Source organism: Homalodisca vitripennis, chromosome X, assembly GCF_021130785.1.
Source record: "Homalodisca vitripennis isolate AUS2020 chromosome X, UT_GWSS_2.1, whole genome shotgun sequence".
Taxonomy (NCBI): domain Eukaryota; kingdom Metazoa; phylum Arthropoda; class Insecta; order Hemiptera; family Cicadellidae; genus Homalodisca; species Homalodisca vitripennis.
In genome coordinates, this window is record NC_060215.1 from 66,542,426 (window position 1) to 66,558,619 (window position 16,194).

The window sequence follows — 16,194 nt, forward strand, 5'->3', positions numbered from 1 at the left end:
ACTTGTTAAAAAAATCATTCAGCTCATACAATATCAAGCTTAAACTATATGTGTGGTACAATTTGTTGCATAATTTAGAGACTGAATAATTGACTGTGATTGAATGTAATAATGCAATAATTAAATATAGACAATGTTTAGCTAGGACTATTATATGATGCTAAAATTATTACCCAAAAGTGTGAGTTTAGTAGTCAACTTTTTTGAACTTACATGATTTCAGTTTATTTTCAAACAATGTATAGAATACAGCACTAATAACTTTTTTATGGAAAATATAAAGTATTGCATTTCTTCAAATAAAAGCAAACGTTAATTGAAAAATTAATTTGATAAGAAATAAGAAATTTAGGAGGTAATTCTGAGCTATTACTGGATCAAATTCAACCTGGTTTATACTTTTACAAAAGCTTTCTAATGTAACAAGAGAAGGAGTAAAGGAAAACTAGATGGCGTAAACCATTGTTTCTGCAGCAAGCCATAAGAGGTTCAAAGTCCAAATGCCATGGTGCAGTATTATTTGCATACAGTGCAGTGTTATTGTGTCTGCAAACCGGATATTGAGACTGTGGATTAGCAAAAATGTCTGTCTCTGTCAACCGATTGTTTAAGGCATCCAAATGAGCGTGGGATTTGTCAATGGAAGCTTAGGTTATTTTTAAAAATTTTAATGTGTTTAGAGCAACCTGTGCATTGGGGTTACTAAAAAATTTGCTTGTACAGAGCAGATTACTAGGAATGCTTAAAAATGAAAAAAAATCATTCGAGTTTGCACCGCTTAATCTTTCAACCACTTGAATCCTTAAATAATTGACACCATACTAATGATGAATAATTACTTGTGAATATGGCTAGGCTGTCACAGCAATATTAATTGGGAGCTGCGGCCGTGGCAATAAGAAGCTTGTGGATTTGAATCTCTTATTGCATATGTTTGTGGCATCTATTTTTTGTTTCATTTCCTTACCTTGATGTCCTAGAAAGCGGTTGTAAGAGTATAAACCAAACTGAAGTTGATCCAGTAATAACTCATAATTACCTTTTTTAGGATTCAAATAAAATAACATAATAAACAGCAGTTTTAAACAAATTAAATATCTCCTAGTCTAGTTAAGACAAAAACATGAACATCAATGTATATCATAGTTCATGTTCAAACATTCTTTTATTAATAGAATCATGAATATCAGTAAAAGATAAGTTTTTAACCATTGAAATTAAATATGAATATTTAAATTGATTTAAAATAATTGTTCAATCAGTGAACTATTTACAGAATGTGTTATTTGCAGATGAAGTTGTAAACCCCCTTGTAAATGAATAAGTGGATCTATAAAATATTGTTGAGTAAAGACTAAGGAATCAAGGAGAGTCCACTTTTTGTGTCAATTTTAACAAAAAACCCAGTTACATCCCTCCCCTAATACCTAGCATTACTTCACTTATGAGCCAGTTCACTCAGTTCTTGTTATAGGATTACAACACATTAATTTGTTAAGCTGGATAACAACTGATTCTGGATAGTCAACTGATTCTGGTATAAATTTTTTTTTTCATTTTTGTCCCAACACAGTTTTTATAACTATACACCCCTAATATTGCATAGTATCTAAGTTTACATCATAGATCAGATTCAGATATGGGAGGACCAAGTGCAAGATTTGGTGGATCCTGTAGACCTAAGATCTGATCAAACTACCTCTAATTAAATAATAGTTAAAAATAGTTACACACAATGTGTGTAAGGAAATAGCACATGCTTTTAAACACAACACAGAACATGCACAGAATACCATGATAGATCAACTAATAAAAAATAAACAAGAAAATATGATAACATATATTAAAATTTACCACTATTCAACAGGAGGCCGACACACAACAAGATTTAGTTTAAATTGAAAATACAAGGAACAGCAGAACATTCAAAGAGAACAAGAGAAGAATGATACCCTTACTAAGAGGAGAAGACAATAAAGCAGTGCGAAAATAAAGAAGAGTGCTAAACTAGAAAACAATATAATCTTGCCTTGGGAAGGTTTATCTTCAGAGACAGTGCTAAGTTCTTCCACAGATGCTGAAGCTACAATTGTATTGGACAAATGACCAAAGGTAAAAGGGGGTATAGGTGGAGTACCAGGAGATGGAGTAGCCACTGGAGGAAGTTTGGGGGGAGGATCCCCATGAGCAGGGGTAGAAGACAATAGAGGATTGAAGGCGTTCATTCTTCTTTGAAGTGTGCTTGTAGGCTCCACATTCATTCCTTCTAAACCAACAGTTCTATCTCAGTCAATTGCATGTGATATTTAATCAAATATTATCCAGAGTAAATATTCTACTTTATTAATAAAATAAATAATCTGCAAACATTGCAGACTGCATAACTTTTTAGGTATTCCATATATACAAATTCTGTCGGGAAAGTATCCGATATTTTGATAATATTGAATAACTAGCTTACCGATCGCAACCAAACTTTACTCTCTTTCAAAATACTCTCCATAGGACATGATGCAACTTGTTTTGATGATCTCCCATTTCAAAAAACAAGTTTCAGAATCAGCCTTCGTGATCACCATTAGCTCCGCCGTCACATTCAGTTTGATCTCTTCACTGTTTGAAATCTGGTTCCTTTAAACAGAGATTTCAATTTAAGTGACTGTCAGAACTCACATTGTGCCATACCAAGAATGTACAGACGATGTGGCACTTGACTGGTTTGGTTGGTGCCTAGTCAACATCTAGAAATCTAGCAATCATTTGAGAGGAATGAGCTGGTGTATTATTGTGGTGAACCATCCAGTCTCTGCTGGCTTACAATTCAGGATGTTTTCGCTGCACCACATCTCTGAAATGTCTCAAAACTTGGGAGGTAGTAATCCTTGGAGATAGTGCGGCCCTCTGGAGTATATTTGTGTTGCATTACCCTTTATAACTAAAAAGCACTGTCATCACAGTCTTGATCTTGCTTTGAATTTGTCACGCCTTTTCTTGAGGGGCTGGGTTCCAAGTTTGATCCAGACTGGTGATTGGGCTTTTGTGTCAGAATCGTAGCTGTAAACCCATGTTTCATCGCTGGCGATCCCTGTTTTTAAAATTCGGGGTCGGTGGTCATGGTTTTGTACAACTCTTTTGTGACTTCAAAACACCGCTCATTTTGAAACAACAAAGACCAATTTTGGAACCAAGTTTGCAACTACTTGTTTCAAATCCATATTCTGACAGAATTTCAACAACAATGGTTCTGCTATGTCCAAATCTTCCACGAACTCACACACTGTTAAGCAATTGTCTGCGTACTCGTAACCATACATGTTCAATGTTTTTGGGGGTTCATAGTCATGAAGGCTGGCCAGAATGAGTATAATTTTCAACCACATAACAACTATTTTTGAAATAGTTAAACCACAAATTCACAGAAGTCGGAACATGACTGCTCCCTGAAAGGTTTGCTGGGCCATTTGAGTAATCTCTGCACATGTTTTACCGAATTTGAAATAAAACTTAATGCAAATTCGTTGATCCTCATGTTACGTCATTTTTGAGGCGAAAAAAAATCTGAAAAAGAATAGAAAAACATAGGGACTGACAAAATCTTAAGAAACACACGCACTAAATACTGACTGACAGACGACTTATTAAAGGTATGAATGAGAGCTATTCTTGGTGCAAGCAGGAGGGAACAAAGATAGTATATGCTAAATCTGATAACGGTAGCTGTCATCGATAAGGAGCAATTGTCAAGTATCGGATACTTACTGGACAGTCCTTGTATATTATAACATTTTTAGTTTAACATCTTGAAAAAAAAAAATATATATATATATATATATATATATATATAGAGTGACCCACGAAGAGGTTCAAACGTTTAATTTTATATTACTTGCCCATTTATGCACCGAACATTTTCAAACTACACAATTATTAAAGTAGGTTTTAAATATATTCTGTGTAAATTAGAGCTCCCTAACAATTGTAGAAACAAAATGGTGACATATTGAAAATTTTACCATTTTGCTTCCTTTAAAAATCCATTTCTTGAATCACCTGATTTGATTACTGCATTGCAGTTTTAAAGAACAGCTGTTTAATAAGGCTTATTGTTGAAAAATGTTTAATGTTGAACAAAAAGTGAAGTGTTGTGCATGGGCAATTACTTTTGGCAACATTACAGAAGCAATTAAGACAATTTCAGGTTGCCTACCCAGGAGTTAAACCACCTAGCAATCCAACAATAACTAAACGGAAAAATCTTTTGTTAGAAACTGGAAGTGTTGTAAAAAAGTACTCTAGAGATCAAATGAGAAAAGAGAAGTACTAATATGCGCATCAATGCTCCGCTCTCCAGGTAGACCGAAACCACTAAGGAAGGTTGAACATGAAACTGGTTTCCAAAGTATTCAGTACAGATAATAATAAAAAGACAAAAAATTACATTTTACAAAAGTAACATAGTCCATAATCTTCTTGAAGATGATTCGAACAGGAGAGTGGAATTTTGTTCTCGTATTAATTGTAATTATTACAACACCGGTTCTTGCCAATAACAAGTGTGTAATTATTATCCACACATTCATGAACAGACTCAACTTAAATCAAAAGGAATTGGTGTTTGGGCAGTTATCAGTTGTAATATGGGTGCTATCTTATAACACTTCAGAGAGTACAATGACTGGGAATAGGTATGAACAGGTTTTAAATCTTGCCTCATTTTACGGTTCCAGAAATGGATAAAAAAATCTTCCAACAAGATGGTGCTCCCCCTCATTTCACAAATCATGTCAAGCAAATACTAAATGACAACCTTCATGGCCGTTGGATTGGTCGTGGAAATGATTGGCCACCCTGATCCCCAGATTTAACTGTGTGTGATTTCTTTCTGTGGGGTTACTTAAAGGAACAAGTTTATAATCGTAGCTTCAATAATGATGAGGAATTAAAACAATCAATTGAAGAGAAACTTCTCCAGATACCACAGAATTTCTTTGTAAGAGCTTATGATTCATTTGTTAAGCACTGTTATCAGTGTGTCGCTATGGATGGATTACAGTTCGAATAATTGTGGACTGTAATTGTAGGGTTTTTAATAGACTATGTTCTAATTTTCTGATTGAAATGCTTTATTTCTCTAGAATATGACAATAAATAATTTTACAAAACCAAAAATACTGTTTTTAAAGTATAGTTTTCACAATGCCACCATTTTGTTTCAACAATTGCTAGAGAGCTGAAATTTTTAAAACCTATTTAATGAATTGTGTAGAGTTTTATAAAATCAAACGTTTAAACCTCTTTGTGGGACGCCTGGTATATCATTTAAAAGGATTTCTTGATTTTTGTATAGCAATTTTAGGTATCTAAAACTACAGGGTGTATCAAAAAGAATCATCCGATTTGGCATGTCTATATTTCGAACAGTAGTAAACATATACAATTACTAATTTTTTTGGCTGAAAAGGAAACTCAAAAAGTTTTTTTTCATACCTTTTCAAAGGTGTTCAATATGTCCACCTTTAGATACACGGCATATGTCTATGCGGTATTCATCCCACACTGCAGCGAGCATGTCCTGAGTTACTGATTCCACTGCTGTTGTAATGCCATTCCACAGCTGTTGTAATGCGATTCCTCAGCTGTTGTCTGCGATTCCTCAGTTCATCCATTGTTGTTGGTAGCGGAGGCACATATACAGTCTTTGATGAAACCCCACAAGAAAAAATCACATACAGTAAGGTCCGGTGACATTGGAGGCCAGAAATGTAAGGATGCGTCATTTTGTCCAGTGCGGCCGATCACCGGTCACGAATTCTTTGATTTAAAAATTGCCGGACTGCCAGATGCCAATGTGGCGGTGCCCCGTCCTGTTGATAAATGAAGTCGTTCGAAACAGTCTCCAATTGGGGGAAAAGATAATTCTCAAGCATATCGAGATATGTTATTCCTGTAACAGTGTTCTCAGCAAAGAAAAATGGACCGTACACCTTTTCCCGTGAAACCGCGCAAACACATTAAATTTTGGAGAATCTCTCTCATGTTGCACAATTTCAAGTGGTTTTTCTGTGCCCCATATTCTAACGCTATGGCGGTTTACCTTTCCATTTAAATGAAATGTTGCCTCGTCGCTAAACACTATGCGCGATACAAAATGTTCATCGTCTATCGTCTTATCAAGAACGAAGTTACAAAACTCCACGCGTCGTTCTTTATCACCCTCACGAAGAGCTTGCAGTATCTGAAGTCTGTATCAACACAACACAAGTAATCGTCGACGCAACACACGCCAGATGGACATAGGAGGCATGTTGAGCTGTCGAGCAGCGCGGCGAACAGATTTCTGAGGGCTGCGTGTGAAACAATGGCGGACGCGCTCCACGTCTTCATCGGACACTCTGGGACGGCCCGGTGACTTGCCTTTACACAGACAACCTGTTTCTTGAAATTGTGCATACCGTCGTCTAATGCTCTGTGATGTAGAAGGATCAACACCATACTTATTAAGAAAGTCACGCTGAACAGTTATTACAGACTCACACTGCAAAAAACGTAGAACACAAAACGCTTTTTGTGGTGCAGACGCCATTTTCACTAGAAATGAAGTAGGCGTTAACTCAAGCGCGCTGCTGCTACCTAGCGGGAACCATGTAAAACTTTAAAAGATAATTTTTTCAACAGTACGTTGTTGGCGCATTTAGCTCAACAAACAGAATAGTTATGATTTTATTAAAACGGATGATTCTTTTTGATACACCCTGCATTATTTCATACACATAAATATGGTATCAACCGGAAGTTCTTATACTCTAGATGTGCCTTTTGTGGATTTAATCAGCACTACTAAAATACTGATATTTCTTTTTCCTGTCATAATGTTATCAATTAAATCAGGTCCTACAGAGAGCTGGTAGGCTCATTGATCAATCATACTGTAGATTCAAAATATTGCTGCCAAAAAATAAGTTGAATGATCTAAGTACTAGACTAGCCTGTCTAGTCCAAAAAAAATTTTCTTGAGATACTGAGACAAAATAAATGTAAATGTAAGCTGGTTAATTAGGTTTGGTACACAGAAAACTTGAGAATATGAAGGACAATGTTGTTTCTAGGGGGTACTTGGAAGGAATAAGCTCTGCGACGACTTGGCAAAAATATTTATAGATCTAAAAAAGAACTACATGTAGTATATGCTCCAAGCTTAGGCACAAGACCAAATAAATTGAAAATAGTAGCAACAAATGCAAGGTGCATGGAACATTATTGAAGAAAACTAAAAAAAATGTTAACTAATCTTAAGTATCCAGTAGCGCTCTATACATAAATTTAAAATCAAAATTCAAAATCATTTATTTCTCATGGAAATTTATCAAATCACATGTATAAAAAATAGTCAGTACCGGTATACATAAAGCAAATAAATACTAAATGTAATGTTTAAAATTTTTATTATTATTAGTGTAATATTAAATCAGACGGTTTAATATGAAACTATGTAACAGATTTAAATGTCAGTACTGTGGATATGTTTTACTTGTATGGGTGGGAGGGGGAAAAATTCAGAGAGTGAATCAAAACTAAATACATACAATCAATAACAATTTGTTGATTTCATGGCAGAAATTTAAGAAAAAAAGATGTTGTAAAATAAGTTAATGACTCCTAATAAATTTATTTGTACAACTACAACTATAATAATGATGTACGTTTTGACAAATCCACCTCAAAAAGAATTATCTTGCACATCTTGGGCTGGAAATGATTAATGTACACTGCTGATTTGAGAGCTATTCACGTCATGGTTCATTGCTAAATCCAAGATCAATAATTCTGACAAACTATACTGTCCAATTAGGTGAAAATTTTATAGATGAGAAGTTGAATACTTTCATGGGTAAACTATTTATGTCAAATATTAGCAATTGGTCAAAAATGTAAGTTAAGGAATTAGTCATCTTAATCTCTTTCAGAGTTTGTTTTTAATTACATTTAAAGGTGGTGTTTATTTATTTCCACACTTTATTTTAGAATACATTCTATGTTCAAAGGTTTAAAGAATTGTATGGCTTTTTAAAATATGTATATACTAATTACATCTAACTCCCTAACAGGAGTATCACTTATGAAATCAGAAACTTACCCTTGCCATACTTGCCATACAGCTTTTGCTCCCATTCATCTAGTACGGGCTCTGGTGGTGGATTGATTATACGTGGAGGCTTGGCAGGTGGCAAGGTATCCGACCTACGCAAGAACTCTCCTCCAGCCAGATTCTCCAGGGATCCACTGTTTGGTGAAGAGTGGGTAGCAACCGAGTAATTGTCTCGCTCTCTATCTCCTATCTCCAAAGAGTATCCTGAACCCTTGTGCGACAGATCGTCCAACTGTGCCAATAAAATTAACTCATTATTATTTTTAATTCAACTTAATGCTTTTCTTATTGCAATGAATGTATACAAATTTGATAATAATGCTGTCTGTAGAGAGAATGTTAATGTAAGAGCTTGTTAATATTTAGCCTTAACAATTCATAGTGTTATGTATTATTATTGGTACATTGTATTTTCATCAACAAGTTCATACTTTATTATTGGAATGATTTATGTATTCCCTGCCTAAATCCTTAGTATGAAACATATCATGTTCATGCGTACATATAAATTTTGAAATTAAATTAAGTATTAGAACCAATATTATGCAATTTAACATGAATTTAATATTTGTTTATGTCTTTGAGAATATATTTTTCTCTTGTCTATTGTTCCATTAATATTGACAGAAACATTTCTTCCAGAATAGCCTTTTCTTTTATACAGGGTGATTCATGAAGTTCTCCCCCCACTTCTACAGCACATTGTACTAGTAAAAATAATGAAAAAATGTTATATAAACATAGGTCCGAAAACGCTTCGTTAGCGAGTTACAGCTAGCGAAAGATTTCGCCTGAATTCCTGGGTAAAGAGTAAAATAAAGCCATACTGAACTTTTGGAAAGGTTAATTAAGTAAGAAATATCGTGGATTCTTATGTATTTTTACCTGATAAAGCTAATAAAATAGGTTTCAGAACTGTACCTGTAGTAGTTTTTGAGGGATTCAGGGTTAAATGCAAAAAATTGGGCACGAAACAATGTTTTTTTTAAGTTTGATGTAAAATAACTTTGTTTAAATTGGTAATAAATACATAAAATCAACAAACATTAATTGTAGAGAATTTAATTCTGAGAAAATTTATATAATCAAAGTCTAAAATAAAACAGAAATAAGTACCAAAAAATCGATTTTATTCAGTACAATACATTACTAGTTTTAAGCAAAATTAATCAGGTTGGGCCAACCGTACGCACCTTTTTATAATAGATGTTCGAAAATGAGGCCATCATTATCAATACATTTTGCAGCACGTTTGTGTATTGCTTTTGTTGCGTTTCTTAATTTTTCAGACTTCCCTGTATCTGCACAGCCGAATCCATAATACGGGCAATTAATTCATCATGAGAATTCACTTTTGTCCTTGTATACAATGTCTTTCATCCATCCCCAGATGCAATAATCCAATGGAGATAGATCTGGTGATCTTGGTGGCCAAGGGTGAGGCCCTCCACGACCAATCCAGTGTCCAGGAAATTGATGATTTAAAGTAACCAGAAACGGCACGTGAAAAGTGGGGAGGTGCTCCCGTCATGCTGGAAGTACAAATTTTGTCTGAGATGTAAAAGGAACATTCTCCAACAGCTGCGGCAACTCTTCTTGAAGGAAATGCAAATAGAACTCAGCATTTAGGCGTCCAGGTAATATGAAAGGTCCAATCAGGCGATTGTGCAAAAGGCCACACCAGACATTGACGCTAAATCGGTGTTGAAAGTTCTGTTCCACTAACCTCATGTGGATTTTCTTCTGCCCATGAGTGTTCATTGTGCAAGTTATTGACACCATCCCGAGTGAATTGTGCCTCATCCGTAAACAAAATACGCTTGTAGAGTTGATTATTAATATTCAAAAAGTTGCAAAACTCCAAGCGAAGCGGACCATACCCTAGCTGTAGATGTAGAACCTTTTGTTTTATGAAACGGATAAAATTTGTTTCGATTAAGTGACCTCCACAACCGTTGACTGCGTAACTCCTATCCGCCTAGAAATACGTCGTGTACTTACACCTGGACTGCGATGAACAGCATTAATAAAACAATATCATCATCAAGTTGGACACAGCTCGTTCATAATTGGTTCTAGTGCTTGGTAGTGATCCTGTTTCCCGAAGAGTACGAAAAGTTCCTGAAATTGTTTTGGTATTTGGAATCCTCCTATTAGGGTAATGTAGTTCATATTCTTCTACAGCAGCTCTAGCATTACCATTACAGTAACCCAAAATAAAAACCATATCAGCGTATTCCTCTGATGTAAATAAGTAAGGCATTTTTTCGCTGAAATAAACAATCGAATTATAACTCACAGAAAGATTGCATTTAATAACACGATTCACAGAACCCGATCTCCTGCTGTAGCTTGCAAACACCACTAATACACAGTTCTAACGTAACAGTACAGAATACCATTGTTGATCAGCTTTTATTCTCGTGCGTTACCAACTTAGAAATTAATAAAACAAAAAACTGCATTTCGATGATTAGTAAACAATAATGGGAAAATGTTTGCTTCATTTATTTTCGAACATTTGATGTAAATTTTCATTAAAAAAAATACAACGTAATAAAACATGATATTTTTATTTACAAACAAATTTATTTTACAGTTAATCTTGTTTGCTCAATTTATCTCATCATTAAGGAACAAACATTTTGTTTTTTATTTTATTTTTAACTAAATACCGTACGGTATTTCTTTACAGCTAGTAATGTATTATACTGAATATAAAATTGATTTTTTGGTACTTATTTTCTGTTTTATTTTAGACTTTGATTATATCAATTTTCTCAGAATTAAATTCTCTACAATTAATGTTTGCTGATTTTATGTATTTATTACCAATTTAACAAAGTTATTGTACATCAAAACTTAAAAAAACATTGTTTCGTGCCCCAATTTTTTGCATTTAACCCTGAATCCCTCAAAAACTACTACAGGTACAGTTCTGAAACCTATTTTATTAGCTTTATCAGGTAAAAATAGCACTGGAGAAGGAGGAAGGAGGAAGAAGACCAAGAGGAAGACCGAGAGGAAGATGGGAGGACCAAGTGTGGAAAGACATAGAGAGAAGGGGACTACAGAAAATACAGGTGGATGAAGAGGAGACCTGGAACGATAGACTAAAGTGGAGGAGGCTGTGTACGAACGACCCGTGAGAACGGAAACGTCTGACGATGATGATGATGATGATGATGATCAGGTAAAAATACATAAGAATCCACGATATTTCTTACTTAATTAACCTTTCCAAAAGTTCAGTATGGCTTTATTTTTACTCTTCTTTACCCAGGAATTCAGGCGAAATCTTTCGCTAGCTGTAACTCGCTAACGAAGCGTTTTCGGACCTATGTTTATATAACATTTTTTCATTATTTTTACTAGTACAATGTGCTGTAAGAAAGTGGGGGGAGAACTTCATGAATCACCCTGTATTTAAATTGATATCTTGTTAATGAGAAATAGGTGAGAAAATTGTGAAAATGTACAATTAAATAGCACAAATTAGGAAACACTTGAAAACAGTGGGACAGGTGGGAGCCCTAGAGTTACTGTCAGGCTTGCTATTGGAATTAAAAAAAAAGTAAAACATACTATAGAGGAAATGGACATCTGTATAGGATTATAATAATCAAAGAAGAAGCTTAATTACTATAACTTCTTAACTACCTTATCGTTACATTTGATTGTATTAGTTACACAGGAGATAAATCATTCATATGGACAAGGTTGCTGAGGTTTGGGGGATTATTTCAGTTAGTTCTGAAGTGCAATGCTAGGGCTGCACCACGTAACTGATTGGTACTATTTAAATATTTGCTACCTGAGCCTCTCATTCCACAGAGAGCAGCTCGAGCACCCACTTTATCCATTCCTAAATTTATAGCATTGGATGGTTTATCTCATTTAACTAACACATACAAAGCTTTTATTTAAGTAACAATTGATGTTTTACCATAACTGTTTTTACTTGTTGTAGCTTATGGTGGTATCTTTTGATTTTGAATGTGTAAAATCTATAACAACACCTACATATCTTCAAATCTAGGATTCCTAAAAATACAAATTTAGTTATAGGATAATTAGTCTGAAAAATTTAAATGCAAAAAGATGCAGGATATCTGACTCAAAGAAAGTGGAAAAATGGAAAGATGGGGAGGAGTTGTGGCAACCCCAAATTTTGAGACTTCAAATGAATGAAGGTATAAAAAAGAAAGACAAAATAAAACACAATTTACAAATTGTTCTAGCAATTTTTCAATGGAGTTTGAACTGGAAAACCTTGATAAGTCATGATATCAACCACGTAAGACTAAGTATACAAAATAGTTCCATCCCTTTTCCTAATATCTTATATTTTCTTTTATAATCTTAACAGTTAAATAAATAAATATATACAAAACAAATTGGGATGTGCCCACTGATGTGAAGGAGATTTATGCCCTGTCTTATTTTCTTAAAATGGAGAGGCAGTTAGCAAAACAAAATTTTTAAATAGTAATTCCTAAACCGTGGCTCTTGACACAATAAAAAGAGTGGATGATTTAATCCATATTTGGAAGAAGAGATTGATACATTAGAACATAAAATTTAACTGTGTTGTGATTGTACGTAATTAATTTAAACTGTTATTATTTAGAAGTGGCTAATTTTCTCTCCTAAATATGACATTCTAAAGTTAAAAACCTCCATTTTATATAGGAACGAAATGATAGATATTGTAAATGAAATTGGGTTTAGTTTTCTGTGTTTTTTTATTTGTTAGGTTATAAAATAAGCTACACCATCTAATTTTCAACTTTTTATTCAATCTTTTTAGTTTTATATGATAATAAGATTCACTTCTAGATTCATGAACTAGATGGCAGTGCCCTTATATATTAAACAATCCAAAGTTTAGTACTGGCTGGGACATTGGAACGAAAAAATGTAATAGTTTTTTATCAACATGTTTATGGTGCACAGTCTTTTAAAATTAAGTAAAACATGATCCGGTTTTAGATTAAAAATTTTCAAGAATCTGATAGATTGCTTAGGCGTGATTTATGAAGAAATCACTTCCAGTCAAAACAAGTAAATCTGTCAGGCTGTACATGTTGGAGCATGGGTCACTGGGCTACCTTGCATACTACAATTCAGTAACTTACTGTGAAATCATCTTCACTTTCCCCTTCACTGATGACACCCGGGTCCGCATCACCTGCCTTCTGCTGTGAAGGTTTTATTGAATCACCAAGGCCATGAGACAACTTATTCACTTCCCGCAAGCTCCCTGTCTCAGGGAAAACTTTCTCCTTGCTCTTGTGCTTGCCACCTATTTTACTACCTGAAAGAGTCACGAGTCTTTTAAGTGGAATTGAATATCTAAAAATTTGCAATAACATTCAAGCTTGCAGGCAAATAACATAATAATATAATAAATAAGACACATTTCATTTGAACAAACTATCAATCGCACTGACAATAACAATATGAACGGATTGATAAGTTGTTACTTGCAGGCCTAATAATAAATAAAGTATACCACAGATTTTTAATTACACCATATTAATGCTTACTATTTACAGATACAATATTGTGTCAGATGCTATAAACACTTAGTTAAAATGTTGTTCACAGAGATACAAATGAATATTTTATATATAAATAAATAAGTAGACAGTGATATGGCAGTCCTAGCTCACTTTTGGGGACATCAGTAAACCATTGGACCATAAACGAATCTGAGAAATCAGACAGTAAATTCAATGAAAAAATAACCAAATCTATAACTGTTTTACTGTTCAGGTTTGCTTATAATTTCTTAAGCTGTTGTAATGAAAATTCTCATAAAATTAATGAAAAATCTACTACAGCCAATGAAGAAAAAATAAGTGAAAAATCTGCCACAGTCAATGAAGAAAAAAAATCAATGAAAACTCTGCTACAGCCCATGAAAAATCTGTTACAATCAATGAAAAATCTATTACAAACGTAGTCAAACCTGCTTTGAATCAATGTAAAATATATTACAAATGTTTTGGAATCCATTACAAATGTAGTCAAATCTAATATAAATGTTGTCAAATCTGCTTCGAATCAATCAAAACTCTATTAAGAATGTTGTCAAAATCTGTTTGGAATCAGGTTCCAATGGAGGTTCACTTTAATGACCCTCAATAATTTTTATTAAAATACTGTGAATTATCATATTATTTCATCTTAAAATTGGAGGTCAAAAACTATTTTAAAATTTTAAATCTTCAACTGACCTCGAAGGCTTAGGGCTCATATTGATGTACAGAGTTTCAAGTTCAACCAAAAGTGATTAAAGGAGTATCTAAACCTAGCCTAACTGTTATTATTACTATAAGTTTCAAATTACAGAATTTTGGGTTAAGAAATATATGGCAGAATTAAGTAACCTGTATACTTACTCATAATTCCAGCATCAAATGACTGGCCTATCATATGGCAGCGTGAAAAAATATACAGAAGAATTTTATTCCGACGATGATTCAAAATAATACATAAAAATAGGAAATAACAGAAACTACCTCAGCAAACAGTAACATGAGTGTTACTTTCAAAAATATACTCTTTCAAATGGACTACTTTCAAATGTCCAAACTTTCAGTAATTCAAACACATTTATTCATAATAGTTTACAATACAAGTTATATATTCCGAGAGCTATTTTTAAATGTAAAGACCCATTAAGTGACACCTCATTTGAAAGGTTTTGATAAAAGAAAAGAATAGTGGAAACTAGAGCTTTCTATATCAATCCAGTACGAAATGGCAGCTCATTGAAATTAATTAAAAATTAATTGAGGCAAAACATGAACATTCAAATTCAGAAAGTAAATAACTTCAATAGACAACCACTTTCCTAACAAACTCAAACCTGTTTTCCAGTTATTACCTGCTGCAGGACAGGCCTCTCTAATCTTATCAGTTTTGAGGAAGTCCAGTATAGTGTTCAGTTTCTGGTTGGAATTAACAAAGTTAAGACGTGTTTTTGTGATACTTTACTTTTGTGATACTTTATGTTAAAATGGAGTGTTTAAGTAAACAAGAGGCCTGAGGATGCAAGGCTAGGGAGACTGGGTAAGATCTTTTGATGAAGTATGGAATTTATTTAATGACACTTATCCCAATCGAAACCCTGTATCTAATCAGGAGTTTAAAAAAACAATCCAATGTTTCCAGGAAACAGGCAGCGTTAAAGACCGTCCCAAACCTGGATGACCAAAATCGGCTACAAACGAAGCACTTTCACTTGACGTTTTACAGTCTGTTGTAGAAGATCCTCATGCCTCAACAAGAAATGTTTCTCAAATATTAGGTACATCTCAAAAATCAGTTTGGAAAGTTTTACATGACAGTGGTTATAAAGCGTTCAAAATTAGTTTAGTTCATGAGCTAAGTGAGGATGATTTGGATCGTCGAGTAGAATTTTTTGAAATAATGATGCGGAACATTGCTTTCTCAGATAAAGCAACTTTCATGTTAAATGGTAAAGTTAACAGACACAATTCTCGTTATTGGGCTGATGTTAACCCTAATTGGATGAGAGAGCAACATACCCAGCAACCAGAAAAATTAGTTTGGCCTGGCATTGTGAGGGATGATTCTATTCAGCTTGCTGTTTTTCAACCCATTAGGCAGCAGGCGGCCAGATGGCTGATAGTAGACTTCAGGCATTTAAATAGATTGTCGCTACCTGGCCTTCAAGTTTAACATAATTTTTGTCAGCAAGTGCAATGAAAAAAATTGCATCAGCTTTAGTTTTGTTTTAGTTATCAAAAAAGTAGTAGGAGGCACTTTACCACTGCTATATTTTTTATAAATTATGAGTGCCAAATGAGTTTTACAAGTATGTAAAAAATATATTGTGACAAGCCAAAATTGAAGGGGGGTCACGTTTTTAGAAATTGTGTCATTTGCGTTTGAGCCCCCACCCCTGCGGTAGAGTCGAGGAGGGGGGAGTGGTAGCTCGGGCTGGGAGCACGCTGGCTCGACAGTCACTAGTCTCTCTCTGCTACTGTATACGGATTGCATGTCAGTTGCTAGTC

General features: G+C 34.2%; 1 protein-coding gene across 4 annotated transcripts in view; it reads right to left on the reverse strand.

Annotated features, from left to right (window-relative positions):
* Positions 1 to 16,194, reverse strand: part of LOC124369107 (rab11 family-interacting protein 1) — a 74,233-nt gene that overhangs the window by 13,316 nt on the left and 44,723 nt on the right. For 2 of the 4 annotated variants that reach the window (XM_046826856.1, XM_046826858.1), the window contains 3 exons: positions 13,285 to 13,463; positions 8,135 to 8,378; positions 2,030 to 2,266 (listed from right to left, as the gene is read on the reverse strand). In XM_046826856.1, coding sequence (XP_046682812.1) covers positions 2,030 to 2,266; positions 8,135 to 8,378; positions 13,285 to 13,463 — 660 coding nt within the window. The remainder of the gene's footprint in view (positions 1 to 2,029; positions 2,267 to 8,134; positions 8,379 to 13,284; positions 13,464 to 16,194) is intronic. The other 2 variants (XM_046826857.1, XM_046826859.1) reach the window with 2 other exon arrangements.